The 19,074-nt window shown below is 43.2% G+C and overlaps 1 protein-coding gene across 6 annotated transcripts in view; it reads left to right on the top strand.

The window, feature by feature from the left end:
- OSBP2 (oxysterol binding protein 2) overlaps window positions 1–19,074 on the top strand; it is a 333,561-nt gene that overhangs the window by 242,045 nt on the left and 72,442 nt on the right. For all 6 annotated transcript variants that reach the window (XR_004540462.1, XM_033956744.1, XM_033956742.1 and 3 more), the window contains 3 exons: window positions 5,087–5,248; window positions 9,968–10,213; window positions 15,200–15,320. Coding sequence is in view for 5 of the 6 variants with exons in the window: in XM_033956744.1 (XP_033812635.1) it covers window positions 5,087–5,248; window positions 9,968–10,213; window positions 15,200–15,320 (529 nt within the window). In the remaining variant the exon portion in view is untranslated. The remainder of the gene's footprint in view (window positions 1–5,086; window positions 5,249–9,967; window positions 10,214–15,199; window positions 15,321–19,074) is intronic.

The raw sequence follows: 19,074 nt of genomic DNA, 5'->3' as shown, positions 1-19,074 counted from the left end.
TGCTTGTCACTAGGCCTGCCTGCCTGCCCTGCCTGCCTGCCTGCCTGCCTAGCGGCAGTGGTTTGGGGAAGGACAGGGAGACAGAAGGAAAGAAGGGAAACAGAAAAAAAGAAAGGGGGCATGAAGAGAGAAAAAAAGAAAGGGAGGCAGGGAGAAAGAAAGGGAAGGGAGAGAGGAAGAAAAGTTGGGGGAGGGAATGAGGTCTGGAGAAGAGGAAGCATACAGGCTGAAAGAAGGGAAGAAATATTGGATGCACAGTCAGAAGAAGAAAGTGCAACCAGAGACTCATGAAATCACCAGACAACAAGGTTGGAAAAATTATTTTATTTTAAATTTAGTGATCAAAATGTATCTGAATTTATATCTGCTGTCTATATTTTGCACTATGGCCCCCTTTTACTAAACCGCAATAGTGGTTTTTAGCGCAGGGAGCCTATGAGCGTCGAGAGCAGCGCTGGGAATTCAGTGCAGCTCCCTGCGCTAAAAACTGCTATTGTGGTTTAGTAAAAAGGGAGGGGGGTATATTTGTCTATTTTTGTATGGTTGTTACTGAGGTGACAGTACATAGAATTATCTGCCTTGACCTCTTTGAAAAAACCCCGGAATAGGAATGATAATTAACATTTTCTCAGCGAACAGTGTGCTTTGTGGTTTGTTTTTTTTTATTTTATTGTTGGTAGATCATTTTGACTTGGTCATTTTAAAAGTATCTCACAAGCCCAAAAAGTGTGGGCACCCCTGGTCTAGAGAAACCTTTTTTGAGGTTGAACCATACCATGTTGTGGTCGCTGGAGGCTAGCTTATCACCTACTCAAAGATGGCTCAAAGAGGCTCAAAGATGGAGACAGCAAACTACAGACCAGTGAGTCTAACATCGATAGTGAGCAAACTAATGGAAACTCTAATCAAACACCAATTAGATAAGATCCTGGATGAGGAGAATCTACGGGATCCCCGACAACATGGATTTACTAAGGGGAGATCCTGCCAATCCAACCTGATCAGCTTCTTTGACTGGGTGACGGGGAAGCTGGATATTGGGGAGTCCCTGGACATCGTGTACCTGGACTTTAGCAAAGCATTCGATAGCATACCACACCGCAGGTTACTGAGCAAGATGAGTTCTATAGGATTAGGTAACACATTGACGAAATGGGTTGGAAGCTGGCTTGGAGGTAGGCTCCAAAGGGTGGTGGTGAACGGCACCCCCTCCGAAATGACGGAGGTGATTAGTGGAGTACCACAGGGCTCAGTCTTGGGCCCAATCCTATTCAACATCTTTATAAGAGACTTGGCAGAAGGGCTTCGAGGTAAAATAACATTATTCGCCGATGACGCCAAACTGAGTAATGTAGTGGGCAAATGCACAACAGACGAAGATTCAGTGCCCGACAACATGATGCACGACCTATTCCTACTGGAGCGATGGTCTAGGACATGGCAACTCAACTTCAATGCCAAAAAATGCAAAGTTATGCACCTGGGCAGCCAGAATCCATGCAAGTCTTATACCCTTAATGGCGAGATCCTAGCAAAAACGGTAGCAGAACGAGACTTGGGGGTAATCGTCAGTGAGGACATGAAGTCTGCCAATCAAGTGGAGCAGGCTTCGTCCAAGGCAAGACAAATCATGGGCTGCATACGAAGGGGTTTCGTCAGTCGTAAGGCGGAAGTCATTATGCCATTGTATAGATCCATGGTGAGGCCCCACCTGGAATACTGTGTGCAATTCTGGAGGCCGCATTATCGCAAGGATGTGCTGAGACTGGAGTCGGTGCAAAGAATGGCCACCCGGATGGTCTCGGGACTCAAGGATCTACCATATGAAAAACGGCTTGACAAATTACAGCTATACTCGCTCGAGGAGCGCAGAGAGAGGGGAGACATGATCGAGACGTTCAAGTATCTTACGGGCCGCATCGAGGCGGAGGAAGATATCTTCTTTTTCAAGGGTCCCACGACAACAAGAGGGCATCCGTTGAAAATCAGGGGCGGGAAACTACGAGGTGACACCAGGAAATTCTTTTTCACTGAAAGAGTGGTTGATCGCTGGAATAGTCTTCCACTACAGGTGATTGAGGCCAGCAGCGTGCATGATTTTAAGGCAAAATGGGATCGGCACATGGGATCTATTCACAGGGCAAAGGTAGGGGAGGGACATTAATGTGGGCAGACTGGATGGGCCGTGGGCCCTTATCTGCCGTCTATTTCTATGTTTCTATGTTTCTACTGAGACCTCTGAGACGCTTTCTCCGTTGGTGAGTACCAGATCCAGTATTGCCTGGGCCCTAGTAAGTTCCAATACCAATTGTTTGAGTTGTGCTCCTCTTATGGAGGACAATAGCCTTCTGCTGCTGCTGGTAGACACTGAAAGTGTGTTCCAATCTGCATCGGGCATATTGAAATCCCCTAGCAGTACCGTGTCCCCCCGTAAAGTGATATTCTCAATGTCATTGATTAATTCTATGTCCTTGTCTTCCAGTTGTCTTGGAGGTCTGTATATTACACCAAGGTACAGGCATTTTTCATTGCCTCTGGCTAGGTTAACCCAGAGGGATTCCCCGATGTACTTGACATCTGTGATTCTCATAGTTTTGATGCCACACGAAAGACTGCTAAGGAAGCTATGGAACCACGGGGTGCAAGGGGAGGTCCACCGATGGATCAAAAACTGGCTGGCGGACAGGAAACAGAGGGTTGGAGTAAAGAGCCATTACTCAGATTGGCAAAGGGTCACGAGCGGAGTTCCACAGGGGTCGGTGCTGGGACCGCTCCTGTTCAATATATTTATTAACGACCTCGAGGCGGGAACAAAATGTGAGGTTATTAAATTTGCAGATGACACTAAACTATACAGCAGGGTCATAACCATGGAGGACTGCGAAGACCTCCAAAAAGATCTGACAACGCTGGAAGAGTGGGTCAAAAAGTGGCAAATGAGCTTCAACATAGGGAAATGCAAGGTCATGCATATTGGGAAAAAGAACCCGATGTTCACTTACAAGATGGGATCACTGCTAGGGGTGAGCAACCTTGAAAGAGACCTGGGAGTGATGGTGGACACAACATTAAAGGCGTCGGCGCAGTGCGCCACAGCCTCAAGGAAAGCGAACAAAATGTTGGGTATCATTAAGAAAGGTATCACAACCAGGACGAAGGAAGTCATCCTACCACTGTATCGTGCAATGGTGCGCCCGCACCTAGAGTACTGTGTCCAGTACTGGTCGCCGTACCTCAAGAAAGACATGGCGGTACTTGAAAGAGTCCAGAGAAGAGCAACTAAGCTAATAAAGGGTATGGGGGACCTCTCATATACTGACAGACTGAAAAAGCTGGGGCTTTTCTCCCTGGAAAAGTGACGACTCAGGGGAGACATGATAGAAACCTTCAAGATCATGAAGGGCATAGAAAAAGTGGACAGGGACAGATTTTTCAAACTAAGGGGAACCACAAGTACAAGGGGGCACTCGGAGAAATTGAAAGGGGAAAGGTTTAGAACAAACGCCAGGAAGTTCTTTTTCACCCAGAGGGTGGTGGATACATGGAACGCGATGCCGGAGGATGTGATAGGCAGAAGTACGCTACAGGGCTTCAAAGAAGGTCTGGACAGGTACCTAGAGGACAAAGGGATTGAGGGGTACAGATAGGAGTAGAGGTAAGGTTATAGGGACAGGATTAGAGGTAAATTATAAAATTAGTCAGAGACCACTGTTCAGGCAGTGGGCCTGATGGGCCGCCGCAGGAGCGGACCGCTGAGCAGGATGGACCTCTGGTCTGCCCCAGCAGAGGCAACTTCTTATGTTCTTATGTTTACTCCCTTCCTGTTTTTTTTCACTCTAACAAGGAATTGTAACTTTTCCCCTATATCCTCCACGATTCATGTTAGTCTTATTTTGTAAGTCTGAAGTTAGTTTTTCTGTATCCACAACCCTGTTTTTATAATGTTGTACATCGCTTAGTAAATTAAATAAGCGATCCATCAAATACTAATAGAAACTTGAAACCCCTCCTCCTACCTTGCCCTCTCTGTCTTGACGGAACAAGTTGTAACCCGGTATAGCCATATCCCACCCATGAGAGTCCGTGAACCAAGTCTCAGAAATTGCTACAACATCCAGGTCAGCAGTCATTATTTCGGTTTCCAATTCCAGAATTTTATTGCCTAGACTGTGTGCATTAACATACATAGCCCTCCATACCCTGTGACTGCTAGAATCCCGAGCTGATGTGGCACCTAAAGAGTTGTTTACAAAGTGAGTACTTACCTCGGGCACAGAAGTGGAGTAGCGACTCTCCTCCTCCGGATAGTTACTTACTATACTGGTACCCTCCCCCAACTTACCTAGTTTAAAGCAGTCGGGCCAATCAGTGTCCGAAGACGTTCTTACCTCTACTGGTTAGATGGAGTCCGTCTGGTCCCTGAAGTGCCTCTCCATTGGTTAGGAATCCAAAGTTCATCTCCCTGCCTCGGATCCTGTAACCCATTAGATTCAAGGAAGTACATTATCCTTTCTTTCAGCAACACTTCCATTATTTTTCCAACAACCGAAGTGAGGCTAACGGCCTGTAGTTTCCTGCTTCATTCCTGTGACCACTTTTGTGAATAGGGACCACATCCGCTCTCCTCCAATCCCTGGGAACTACTCCCATCTCCAGAGATTTGTTGAACAAGTCTTTAATAGGACTCGCCAGAACCTCTCTGAGCTCCCTCAGTATCCTGGGATGGATCCCGTGTTTTGCCTCTCCTTCAGGAACAGGCCTGGTTTCCCATCATGTTATTCACAGTTTCACCATAGTCACAATGTGAAAAAGTTATTTTCTGTATTTATGGGTCTGTTAATCTCTTATCACAGCGAATACGGAGGAAGAAGTGTCTATACCTGGTTGGAACTTTTTTTTTTTTTTTTTGCATTACCTGTTGTAAGTAATTTAAATCTGATTTGGTAGGCATGATGTGTAGAAATTCCCCCCTCCTCCTCCCCCTTTTTCCAGTACTTCTGTCTACAGATGCCACCGATGCCGTTGTGTTTTCTCTGGTCTTCCTCTCTGTTCTTTTTATGTAATTGAATGCTATTTTTGTTCCCAGGTATTTTACAGTCCACAGACATACAATGACTTATCAAATAAGGAGGTCCAGCCCAAGAAAAGGAGACGAACTCAAATCCCAGACAAACCAAACTATAGCCTTAACCTCTGGAGTATAATGAAAAATTGTATTGGAAAAGAGCTTTCCAAGATCCCTATGCCTGTACGTAAGCATTGCATACCTGTGTATAACAGATCCTTGCATATGTGTGAAGAGTCTCTGGCGCTGTACAGAGGTCTCATTTAATGTCTTCACCAAGGGGCTAATTCTATAAAGACTTGTATGATTTTGGGTGATAGGGAGATATGTTAATAATGGCAGCCTTCTAGTCATCTATGCAAATAAGTAGTCACTTATCAAATACTGCCTAGTGGAAAAGTATATGGCATGAGACAGCTTGTTCTTTGCCAGTGGACAAGGGCAAAGTACATGGTTATGTGCCTAAATTATAGAATGCCATCTAAATTAAACTAAAGCTTAACTTTGAATACTGAGTCATCATTCTGAGAAGGCTCGACTCAGTTTACAGCAATTAAATAAACAGGGAATGATTTACAAATGATAAATAGAAGATAATAGCAAAATTTCAAAAGAATTAATTTTCAAAATGTTTGGCAAATAGAGTAGTTTTTAAAGATTTACAGAAAAATTGAAACGAACTGGAACTCAAGGCGAGATCATTCCAGAGTTGAGAGAATTTAAAAACCATAACCATGCTTGTCTAGATGTAAACTAAAACTAAACTAAACTAAACCTTAAGTTTATATACCGCGTCATCTCCACGGAAGTGGAGCTCGACACGGTTTACAGGGATTAAAAATAAAGAAGAGGAACTACAATGGAAGGAGGGAGAGGTGAAGTGAACAAGGACGGAGGAGGACGGAGGAGGTACATAGAATAGTGGAGAGGGAGGAAGTGGTTACATTTTGGTGAAAAGCCAGGTTTTCAGATGTTTTCTGAAATGTTGGAGGGAGGTCGAACTCCGAAGATGGGCCGTAAAGCTGTTCCACAACTCAGTGATCCTGAAGAGGAGGGAAGTACCGTGTTTTCCTGTATGGGAGATGCCAATTAGAGAAGGGAAGGATAGTTTGAATTTCTGAGTGGATCTGGAGGAGTGAGTGCTTGAGAGCCAAGATAGTGGGAAGAGGGGAGGGAGGATGCCGTGAAGAGATTTGAAGGTAAGACAAGCGCATTTGTAGCGAACCCTGAGGAAGACTGGGAGCCAGTGAAGCTTAGACAGAAGCGGGGAGACGTGGTCAAATTTGCCTTTTGCGAAGATTAATTTAGCTGCGGTGTTCTGAATCCGCTGAAGTCTGAGAAGATTTTTCTTTGTTAGGCTTAGAAAGATGGAGTTGCAGTAATCGAGTCGGGATAGAATGATGGATTGGACAAGGACGGCGAAATGTTGTTGGTGGAAGCAGGATCTAACTTTTCTTAGCATATGGAGATTGAAAAAGCATTTTTTTACTAGGGAGTTGATGTGGTCGTTAAAGGACAGTGTAGAGTCAATGATGATTCCCAGAACTTTACTAGAGTGCTCAAGCTGCAGATTGGTGCCAGAGGAAAGTGGGATGTGGGAGGGTAGCTGATCCAGTTTTGGGCCGAGCCAAAGTAGTTTTGTTTTGGCCTCATTTAGTTTCATTTGAACAGTGAGGGCCCAGGATTGTAGACTTGTTATACAGGATGAGATGTTAGCCGAGAGGTTGGTGAGGTTAGAGTCGGTTTCAATAAGGACGAGGATGTCGTCGGCGTAGGTGTAAAGTGTCTCCGAGGTGGAAAGTTGGAGGAGTTTCAGGGAGGACATATAGACATTGAAAAGAATCGGGGATAAAGGTGAACCCTGCGGGACTCCACAGATCGGTTTCCAAGGGGAGGATGAGGAACCCTTCATGTTAACGAGGTAGGAACGGGACCGTAAGAATTTTGAGAACCAATCTAAGACAGTGGAATTTATGCCAATTTCAGAAAGTTGGAGGATTAGTATGTCATGGTGGACAATGTCGAAAGCTGCGGAGAGGTCGAATTGGAGAAGGACAGCAAATTTGTTGGAGGAGTGAAGTTGTTGGACCTTTGAGATTAAAGAGGCTAGAAGGGATTCAGTGCTGTAGTTGGGTCTAAATCCATGTTGGTAGGGTAGGAGAATGGAGAATCTCTCGAGATAGGATGAGAGTTGGGTGGCTATGATGGATTCCAGCATTTTGGTCAGGAGAGGCATCTACATCAACTATAGGATGGTGTAAGTGATTTGTATCACTATTACAACTGCTACTATTAATTCTATAGCGCTACCAGACGTATGAGCGCTGTAGAGTCACGAAAAAGACAGTCCCTGCTTAAAGGAGCTTACAATCTAAACAGATAAGAAGACAAATAGGATGTCATGGATAAAGTTAAGGGGAATGGTTAATCTGCTGGCTGGGTTGGCGGGGAGTAGGGTTATGGATTGAAGGCTATATCAAAAAGGTAGGATATCAGTCTGCTTTAAACAAGGAAAGGGAAGGGGCTTGGCAGACAAACTTGGGTAATTTTTTCCAGGCATAGGGGCAGCTAGATGAAAGGAACAAAGGGCAGAATTTTCAAAAACTTGCGTTAAAAAGCGACGGTCTGCTAACGCAGCCGTTTTGATAGCGAATCTAAAAAAGCGAGACATTTTCAAAAAAACCCACAGGCAAATAAGATCAGCGGACAGCAGCAAAGATTCGCTAAATTTGCATGTACCCATCGCTGGTGACAGCAATGGGCACATGCGCAAAAAAAACACGTTAAAAAAACCCCAAAACACAACAGCAGGAGAGATGTTCAGTCAACCAACAAATGCCCCCTCCCCCTGCAGCTGGAGAAATGCCCACACTCTTCTGCTACACTAAATTCCCCACCACACAATCCTGCTGACCCCACCCCCCCCCCCCCTCTGCACTGGGAGAGATGCCCACTCTCCCCCACTGGCAAGTAACACCCCCCCCTCCAGAACTAAGAGCAAGGTGATTAAATTGGCAGATGTCATTAAACTGTTCAAAGTTGTTAAAACACTTGCAGACTGTGAAAAAGTGCAAGCAGACCTTAGGAAATTGGAAGACTGGGTATCTAAATAGCAGATGAAATTTAATGTAGACAAATGCAAACTGATGCACATTGGGAAGAATAACCCAAATCAAAGTTAGCAGATGCCAGGGTCCACCTTGGGGGTAAGCACCCAAGAAAAAGATCTGGGTGTCATTCTTTTACGTCCTTTCCTGATAGATGTTCAATCCCAACCCGCAATCTGGGAGTTGCAGAAATCCAACACTTTTCTGAGGACATGCTCCTCCCCCTTATACTGAGAGCTAGAGCCATATACAATTTCAATTTCTGCAAACAATCCATGCAGAAGAATTTTGAATTGCTCTGCTTCTTATTTTTTGTGCTTAAAGTTTGTCTTTTTCGGTGGCTTCAGTGCCTTAAGACCCCATTCCAGTGGTCCCCTGTCGGAGGAAAGGATGCGGTCTCACAGAGCTGGGCTGCTGCTTCACGGAGAAACTGGATCTGTGGAGCCAGCCTACTGTGTGCCACCATTTTTGGACTCTGGGTCCATTCCCCTGGGAGTTTACTTGCCTGCTGACCTGGTCAGGGCTTTAAGCACAGGCTGTTTGCGTCCGGAGTGAAACTCCCTCGTGTTTCAGGGTGCGGGCTGTGTTTCCCACCCCCGATTTTGTAGCGAGGATCTGTGGGGTGGAGGTTACAGTTGGGCAGGCCAAAGATCCTTCCTGCTGTCATTTTAATGTAGAGGTATGGGAGTGGTTTGGGGGATGGGTGGTTTCAGGAGGGCCAGGAGTAGGGAGGCAGTAGGGAGTGAACATCCCTCCTGCTGATTTTTTTGTAAAGTGGGGAAGGGGAGAGGAAAGGTTAGTTTTGGGGGATCCTGGCTGGGGGGGGTCAGTTTGGTGGCAGCAGGAAGGAATGGGCAGAATGGGGAGGGGGGGTCCTGCAGATGGAGGTCAGTTTGGAGGGTGGGGGTCGCAGCAGCAGATGGGAGTGGTTATCCCTCCTGCTGATTTTTATTGAAGTATGGGGAGGAGGATTTCTGTAGGGGGGCAGTTCGGCTCGATGCAGTGGAGTGTTGTAGGGGCATGAGGGAGTGGGCATCCTTCCTGTCCTCTATTTTGGTTCTGGGGGTTCATTGGGGTGGGGCCATCATGGACAGACACCCCTACACATTCGCACCCCTACACACACACACACACACACCCCTACCCATACACACCTACCCACACACCTATGCCCATAGAAAAATAATGAAAAAACAGGCAGATTGTTCCCGACAGGTCCAGCTTGAGCCGTCTTTTTTTTTTCCAGGTCAGTATTAGCGATCCAATTATGGCAAGCATGTGTTAGACCATTGATCAGATGGCTTGTTTTAATATTAATGACCTAATTTTAATAGTAATGAGATCGTTTGCATGCCAGAGTTGGAGAATGTACAAACGCACAAAAAAAACACACAATGAGCTGTTTTCAACATTGGATTGGCAAATTCAGTCAGTCTCTAAACCAGTCAAACTGGTTTAGCAACCATCGGTATATGATCAGAGCGTTTAGTGCATCTAGCCCTCACACTGATCTTCCCAAAAGATGATTGCGCACTTCTAGCGCTGACCCTGCCTTAGCTGGGTTCTCCTCACATCACAAAAGAATCCATGGGACCAGTCACTACGGGCACCAGCACTTTCTCATAGCAGTAACTTTTCCAAACAGGTAGCAGAGTTTCAAAAGTCAGCATGCCATCGCCATCTTGGATCTCCTTAAATGATTTTTAAAATAAAATGTGTCAGTAGGTGTTTATGCTTCCAGCACAGAACTAACTCTAAATATATGTTTTGTTTTTGTTTTTAATGTTAACATTAGGTAAATTTTAATGAGCCACTCTCCATGCTCCAGAGGTTAACAGAGGACCTAGAATATCATGAACTGCTGGACAGAGCTGCCAAGTGTGAGACTTCAACAGAGCAATTGTGTTTTGTAGCTGCATTCTCTGTATCTTCATATTCAACCACAGTCCACCGCACAGCAAAGCCATTCAATCCCTTGCTTGGCGAAACCTATGAACTGGATCAATTGGAGGAAATGGGTTTCCGATCCCTCTGTGAACAGGTAAGAAAGAGTTAATTTTGTTATTGGGCTTACAAACTATGGGGCTAATAATCGAAAAACATCCAAAAACCAGCCTAAGTCGGCACTTGGACGATCATAAACGAAAGACGTCCAAGTGCCGATAATCGAAACAGGTTTTGGAAGTGTTTACAAACAACCTAGGCCTTCCCCGTGCCGCTGAACAACCAGAGCTAAATGGGGCGTTTCAGGAGGAATATCGAGGGCGGGATGTGGGCCGTGCTAGACTTAGTCGTACTGAATGTATAACCAAAAGTTTTACAACACAGCCTAGACCAGTGGTCTCAAACTCAAACCCTTTGCAGGGCCACATTTTGGATTTGTAGGTACTTGGAGGGCCGCAGAAAAAATAGTTAATGTCTTATTAAAGAAATGTCAATTTTCCATGAGGTAAAACTCTTTATAGTTTATAAATCTTTCCTTTTGGCTAAGTCTTAATAATAATATGGTAATTCATAGCTAAAGAAACACATGATCAAGTTAACTGTTTTATTTTACTTTTGTGATTATGATAAACATACTGAAGGCCTCAAAATAGTACCTGGTGGGCCGCATGTGGCCCCTGGGCCACGAGTTTAAGACCACTGGCCTAGACGGTTCTTGGAAGTTGTGACTTAGGCCTTTTAAAACATGGTATAAGTCACAAAACCCTATATAAGCACTGCAAACACATAGTACAGAGTCAGACCCCCACACACTACCCCAGTGATCACCGACACCCCCCCCCCTAAAAATCATAATCACAACTTTAAATATCTGCCTCCAGAATATCAGCACCTGGCAGCCTGTCATAGGAAAGCCTAGTAGAGCTGCACAGAGGCGGCTTAAGTCGTCTTGGGGGTGGATTAGGGGCCCTTGGAGAGGAGAACCCAGGCCCATAAGCCACTGTAATCACTGCATTCATTATGAAACATGTGCACTCCCCCAAAAACCCCAAACCCTTTTGTACTGCCATATAAGTGGCTCCTGCAGCCATAAGGGTTATTGGGGTTGTAGACAGGTGGGTATAGTACGTTTTGGGAGGCTCACCATGACCTATAAGGTAGCTGTAGTGAGATGTTTATAGGGCACCCTTTTTGGGAAGTTCACAGCAGTGCCTTGTAAGGTACCCCTCTATTCAGGTGCCACGTCTGGGTGTCCAGTCCATCACTTTGCTGACCCCTCCCATATCCAACAGGGCTTATTCTAGGAATTTTTGACTTGGGACGAATATTTGGATGAAAATGTGGTATAAAGATGGACAATTTAGCTGCTTGGACAATCAGACGGCTGGACGTATAGCTACACAATTTTTGAAAAAAAAATATTTTGGGCGTATTTTTCGAAAATGTGTCCTAAGCTGTGTCTGACTTTGGATGACTTACAACTTAGGCGAAAACGGACTTAGATGTTTTTTCGATTGTGCCCCTCCCTAGGTCTATTTATTTACTTCCAAAATGTACATTCTTCAATATCTTTTCCATTCTAGGCCCTCTTTCTTCGTCATCTCCCCTGGTATTTTTCTATCATTTCTTCTTCACCAACTCCTGCTACACATTAACAGCTGAAATACAACATAGTACAGTTAATTATTTTTCATATTCTTCAGCTTATGTAAGAAGTGTTAGTTTGGAATCCCAAGAATGTACTCTCCCTCTCCTTTGCCATGTTTGCACTAGAGGAGATGGGAGGTAGAGAAACATAGAAACATGATGGCAGATAAAGGCCAAATGGCCCATCTAGTCTGCCCATCTGCAGTAACTATTATCTCTTTCTCTCTCTGAGAGATCCCAGACCCTTTTGAATTTGGACACAGTCTCTGTCTCCACCACCTCTTCTGGGAGACTGTTCCATGCATCTACCACCTTTTCTGTAAAAAAGTATTTCCTTAGATTACTCCAGAGCCTATCACCTCTTAACTTCATCCTATGCCCTCTCATTGCAGAGTTTCCTTTCAAATTAAAGGGACTCGACTTATGCGCATTTACATTTTGTAGGTATTTAAACGTCTGTCATATCTCCCCTCTCCCACCTTTCCTCCAAAGTATACAGATTGAGATCTTTAAGTCTGTCCCCCATACACCTTATGATGAAGACCACATACCTTTTTAGTAGCCTTCCTCTGCACCGATTCCATCCTTTTTATCTTTTTGCAGGTGCAGCTTCTAGAATTGTACACAATATTCTTAATGAGGTCTCACCAGAGTCTTATACAGGGGCATCAATACCTCCTTTTTCCTACTAGTCATACCTCTCCCTATGCAACCTAGCATCCTTCTAGCTTTCGTCATCACCTTTTCAACCTGTCTGGCCACCTTATGATCATCACATACAATCACAGCCAAGTCCCACTCTTCTGTGGTGCACATAAGATCTTCACTCCCAAATCTGTACCGTTCCCTTGGGATTTTACAGGCCAAATTGTTCACCCTCGAGAAGAGAAGACTGCGAGGGGACATGATAGAGACTTTTAAAATACTAAAAGGATTCGACAAAATAGAGCAAGAAACATCGTTATTCACATTGTCAAAGGTGACTCGGACAAGAGGTCATGGACTGAAACTGAGGGGCACCAGGCCTAGGACAAATATCAGGAAGTTCTGTTTCACACAACAAGTGGTGGACGCTTGGAACGCTCTCCCGGAGGAGGTCATGATGGAGACCAACATTCTGGGATTCAAGGGCAAGTTGGATGCACACCTTCTCGCAAATCACATTGGGGGAGACAAGTAAACAAGGTTTCTCAGCAGGGAACACCTGGCTTGGCCTCTGCAGGTGCGGGTCGCCGGACTGTTAAATCCATGGTCTTTCATTTCTTAACATTAAATTTTAGCTGACAAATTTCAGACCATTCTTCAAGCTTCGCCAGGTGTTTGTTCATGTTACTCACACCATCTGGCATGTCTACTCTTACAGATTTTGGTATCATCCAGAAAGAGGCAAATCTTACCCAACAACCGTTCAGCAATATCATTTATAAAAATGTTAAAAAGAACAGGCCCAAGAACAGAAACTCGAGGCACACCACTGGTAACATCCCTTACATCAGAGCGATCTCCATTGATCACTACCCTCTGTCGCCTTCCACTCAACCAGTTCTTGACCCAGCCCATCACTCTGGTACCCATCCCGAGGGCACTCAGTTTATTTGTTAGACGTCTGTGTGGAACACTGTCAAAATCTAAATACACCACATCTACCGCCCATCCTCTATTCAATTCTCTTGTCACCCAGTCAAAGAAATTGATCAGATTTGTCTGACAAGACCTCCTTCTAGTGAATCCATGTTGCCTCTGGTCCTGTAATCCACAGGATTCCAGAAACTTGACCATTCTCTGTTTTAAAAGCGTTTCCATTAATTTGTTACCACAGAAGTCAGACTTATCGGGCTGTAATTCCCTACTTCTTCCTTACTTTCACTTTTGTGGAGAAGGGACCACATCCACCTTTTCCAGTCCTCTGGTACCACTCCTAACTCTAGAGACTTGTTGAAAAGGTCAGACAACAGAGCTACTAGAACTTCACTAAGTTCCTTTAGCACCCTCAGATGTACACCATCCGGCCCCATCGCTTTGTCTACCTTTATTTTAGCTAGCTCCTCACAAACACAACCCTCTGAAAATCGATCAGGGTCTATTACTCCTCCATCCCTATTCACGTTTCTCTTCTGTGGTCCCGCTCCCGGCGCTTCAGCCATGAACACAGAACAGAAATATCTTTTGAGCATTTTGGCCTTTTCTTTATCAGCTTCTACATAAAGTTTCTGTTCACATACCATATCTTGCTTTGCTAAAATCAGCAAACCAACACCTTTTTTTTTTTTTTTTTTACCAGCTCTAGATTGAGTGGAATGTTTTTCACTGTAGCCATCTGAACACAATTGGATAACTAACATCATATCACAGTCCTGCAACCAAGTCTCTGTAACAAACAGCATGTCAGGATGACCAGGCATTCACAAGCATCAGAACTCAGTATCAAGTCCACAACTGAGACCCATGGAGTAATAGCTATGAAAATCATATTAGATCTTGTTACTGAGGGTAATTTCTTGGTAGCAAAAGGGTTATATCTGCCTCTACTAGTAATCACAAGAGTAAATGACATACCAAGAGCAGTCCTGAAGAACTTCACTTACTTTTAAAGCAGAAAGCCAGAATGCATGGCCCAATTCCGCATGAAGGAAACGTAGAAACATGATGGCAGATAAAGGACAAATGGCCCATCCAGTCTGCCCATCTGCAGTAAACACTATCTCCGCCTCTTCCTAACAGATCCCATGTGCCTGTCCCATGCTTTCTTCAATTCAGACAGTCTTTTTCTTCACCACCTCTGCTGAGAGACTATTCCTTGCATCTACCACCCTTTCTGTAAAAAGTATTTCCTTAGATTACTCCTGAGCCTATCAACTCTTAACTTCATCCTATGTCTTCTCATCCAGAGCTTCCCTTCAAATGAAAGAGACTTGCCTCATGTTAATTTATGCCACTTAGGTATTTAAACAACTCTCACAAGTATTGTTGTATATGGTATTTAAACAACTCTAGCATATCTCCCCTCTCCTACCTTTCCTCCAAAGTATACATATTGAGATCTTTAAGCCTGCCCCATATGCCTTATGATGAAGACCATGCACCATTTTTAGTAGCCGAAAGAAATTATTGTAAGAGCGACAAATTATTTTGTGAGGTAAATAAAAGTAAGAGAAAAAGAAGGCCGCGTTGGTTCTCAAAAGTAGTAGCTAAGAAGGTAAGGAATAAGAGGTTAGCTTTCATAAACTACAAAAGATCACAGAAAGAGGAAGACAGGCAAAAATATCTGGAAAAGTTAAGAGAGGCTGATAGAGAAGTCAGGAAAGTAAAGATGCAAATAGAAGAAAAAATAGCTGACACGGTAAAACGTGGAGACAAAACATTTTTTAGATATATCAGTGATAGGAAGAAGTATAAAAGTGGCCTATTAATTCATTTTTTTTTTTTTAACTCATAGGTGAGCCATCACCCACCAGCAGCAGCCCACCATGTATTTTCCAAACGCGGATGGACTCTCTGGCAGGAAATCACCATTGCCAGTAAATTCCGGGGAAAATACCTCTCCATCATGCCACTGGGTAAGTAGAACGGTTCCCAGCAGGGCATCCAGTTAATTGCCCAGCACACAGTAGTGAAAGGTGGAGGGAGGAAGGAAGGAGGCTGCTATATAGAGAGGGCTATAGTAATATGGTAAATGACGGCAGATAAAGACCTGAGTGGTTCATCCAGTCTACCCAACCATACATGATCCATAAATTAATTTTGTTTAAATGGTCCTTTTTCTTGGATATTTCTGGGCCAGAAACCCAGAGCCCTGCCCAGTACTGTGCTTAGGTTCCAACTACTGAAGTCTCTGTCAAAGCTCACTCCAGCCCATCTTAACTATCCCAGCCATTGAAGCCCTCCACAGCCCATCCTCAACCAAAAGGCCATATAGAGACACAGACCGTGCAATCCTGCCTTAGTCCTTCAATATTTGCTATTCTTTTCTGATTCTAGATCCTCTGTGTTCATCCCTTGCTTTTTTGAACTCTGTCACCGTTTTCTCCTCCACCACCTCCCTCGGGAGCGCATTCCACGCATCAACCACCCTCTCCATAAAGAAGAATTTCCTAACATTATTCTTGAATCTACCACCCCTCAACCTCAAACTATGCCCTCTGGTTTTACCATTTTCCTTTCTCTGGAATAGATTTTGTTCTACGTTAATACCTTTGAAGTATTTGAACATTTGAATCATATCTCCCCTGTCCCTTCTTTCCTCAAGAGTATACATATTCAGGGTTTCCAGTCTCTCCTCATATGTCTTCTGGCACAAACCTCCTACCATTTTTGTTGCCTTCCTCTGGACTGCTTCAAGTCTTTTTATGTCCTTCACAAGATACGGTCTCCAAAATTGAACACAATACTCCAAGTGGGGCCTCACCATTGACCTGTAGAGGGGCATCAACACCTTCTTTCTTCTACTGGCCTCTTTCTATACAGCCTAGCATCCTTCTGGCAACAGCCACTGCCTTGTCACATTGTTTCTTTGCCTTTAGATCTTCATACACTATCACCCACGTCCATACATATCAACCTCTCACCTCCCAGCACATACGGCTCCTTCCGATTTCTAATCCCCAAATGCATTACTCTGCACTTCTTTGCATTGAATTTTAGTTGCCAGATATTAGATCATTCTTCTAACTTTTGTAGATCCTTTTTCATGTTTTCCACTTCCTCCACTCCCTCCTTGCATCTGTTACCCAACCCCCTCAGCAGCCATCCTCCTGTAGGAGACAATTTATGTCTTGTGAAAGTGCTCAGAAAGATCCTGTGATGTTGCTCTGTGCAGCTGAACTTTGAATTTTAAATTGTTTTTGCTCAGCTTACAGGTTAAAATATTTTTTTATTTTTTTTAACATCTGAGTAATGCAGAGTGGCAATGGATTACAAACCTCTAGCTGTTTTCCTTTATCAGACACTAGAACATCCCTTGCTTGATGATCTAACTGAAACAATATCACAGCTCAGGAACCTTCCTCATGGTAGTATTGTGTTCTACCATGTGGCGTTACCTGGGTTTGATTCCTAGCATAGGTCTTCTGCTTCCCAGGACAACCAGAATTGGGGAAACAGTGCGAATGAGCAGCTGAAGAGAATTGTCATATAGCCTTCTGCCACTTGATTTTTAACTCTGTTTCTCCACATAAATTACAGCCATCTTGAATCTTAAGATGTCTTAGGATGGTGGTAAGAAGCCTGAATTGGTAAAGTAGGCCCTAGCTAGAGATGACTCCACTGAGGAGGAGGAGGAGGAGGAGGAGGATTTGGTGCCAGAAGTGGTCCAGTCACCTAAGCTGTTTGGAACAATTGAAAATATAAGGGACAGGCTCATGGCAAAAATTATACCATGCTGGAATCCTGGTTGAAAGCCATCATGGAGAAGTATTTTCTTGATATCAGACACAATACTAAGGATATGCATTTATTTGAAAAACATGATAAATGTCAGATTTTTAAAGTAAACACTAACCAAAATCCAGTGAGATGGATTCTATTGAATGTGGGGTGTCAGATTGACCACATCAGCGGGTCTGTCAATTCCTCATTCATCCCCTACAGACAGTATTCTTTATAACTTTTTCATATGCTTTTTTTATATATATATATTTTCTTTTTTATAAACTTTCATTTTTGACGTTGTTCATAATAAATTAAGTAATAAGTTAAATATTAAAGGTGACTTAGCTTCTTTCAGTAAGTTGTGTAAGTCATACTGTTTGAATATGCTTTCTCCAGTGTTATACATAGAATACTCCCCTCTGTAATATTTAACTTATTACTTAATTTATTATGAACAACGTCAAAAATGAAAGTTTATAAAAAAGAAAATATATATATATAAAAAAAGCATATGAAAAAGTTATAAAGAATACTGTCTGTAGGGGATGAATGAGGAATTGACAGACCCGCTGATGTGGTCAATCTGACACCCCACAGTCAATAGAATCCATCTCACTGGATTTTGGTTAGTGTTTATTTTGATTTAGTCTTTGTCTACTTTCTAATTTTGAAGAATGGCTCAGATTTTTAAAGTCACTTAACCCTCCATTCTCCCAGGTACAAAATAAGTACCTGTATATAATATATAAACCGTTTTGACTATAAGCACAGAAAGCAGTATAGCAAATCCAGTCCCTTTTCCCTTTTCTAAAATAACAGGAAACAATACAAAATTTTGTCTGTTTATGTGTGTGTGTGTGTGGGGGGAGATTCTTAATAATTTTGCTTCCAGATGGAAAACTTCTGGCCTTAAGTTATTGGCTTTATGCTTGGCCAAGGCTCTCCCTTATATCATTGGTATGCATCAAACAGGGTTCGTTGTTCAAAGACATTCTTCAAACAACACTAGATTGGCTTTACATATGTTAAACTTGACAAAAGTTATGAATGATCCGGCTTTCTCTTTCTCCTAGATGCAGAGAAGGCCTTTGATTGTGTTGAGTGAACCTTCATGTATTACGCAGTGTATTGGTTTGATATTGGTTCCAGATTTATTCAAATGATTCAAACCTTGTATAGTTCCTCTTCTGCCAGATTATACATTAATAATAATTTTTCTGAACGTTTCTGTCTGAAGAGGGGAGTTAGGCAAGGGTGTCCATTGTCTCCTTTGCTTTTTGTTATTGTTTTGGAACCCCTGTTATTGGCTATTCAGCAGGCAAAGGAGATTCAGAGTATTCCTTATGCAGGTCGGGAATATAAAGTCTCTGCATATGCAGATGATATTTTGCTTCATTTGAGGAATCCCAAATCTACTATTCCGCATTTACTGGATTTGATTGCTCGATTTTGTGAATTTTCAGGTTATAAAATAAATTGGAGTAAATCGAAGGTTCTTCCATTGAATGTGCATTGTGCAAAAGGATTATTTGATTCATTCCCCTTTCTTTGGAAGGAAGAGGGTATAAAATATTTAAGTATATGGAAAAAAAGTACATTGGAGGAAACAATGAAAGTAAATGAAAAATCCTTATTGCTAAAGGTCACAGAAATGTGTGAGCAATGGAACCCATTATATTTGTCTTGGTGGGGGAGAGTAAAAACTGTCAAGATGATGATCCTGCCTGTAGTTTGTTACCAAATGGGTATGTTGTCGGTTTATTTTCAGGGGTCCTTTTACAAAAAAATAAATAGTATTCTCTCTAAATTTATTTGTGTGGGGAAAGATGTGAGAATTGCTTTCGTATCTTTACAAAAGCCAATTGAGGATAGTGGGGTAAATTTTCCTAATTTTTATAGGTACCATCAAGCCTATATTATGCGTCAGGGTATATATTGGGTCCT

This window comes from Geotrypetes seraphini, chromosome 8 (genome assembly GCF_902459505.1).
Source record: "Geotrypetes seraphini chromosome 8, aGeoSer1.1, whole genome shotgun sequence".
NCBI classification, from domain to species: Eukaryota; Metazoa; Chordata; class Amphibia; order Gymnophiona; family Dermophiidae; genus Geotrypetes; species Geotrypetes seraphini.
This window is presented reverse-complemented; position numbering and strand designations above follow the sequence as displayed.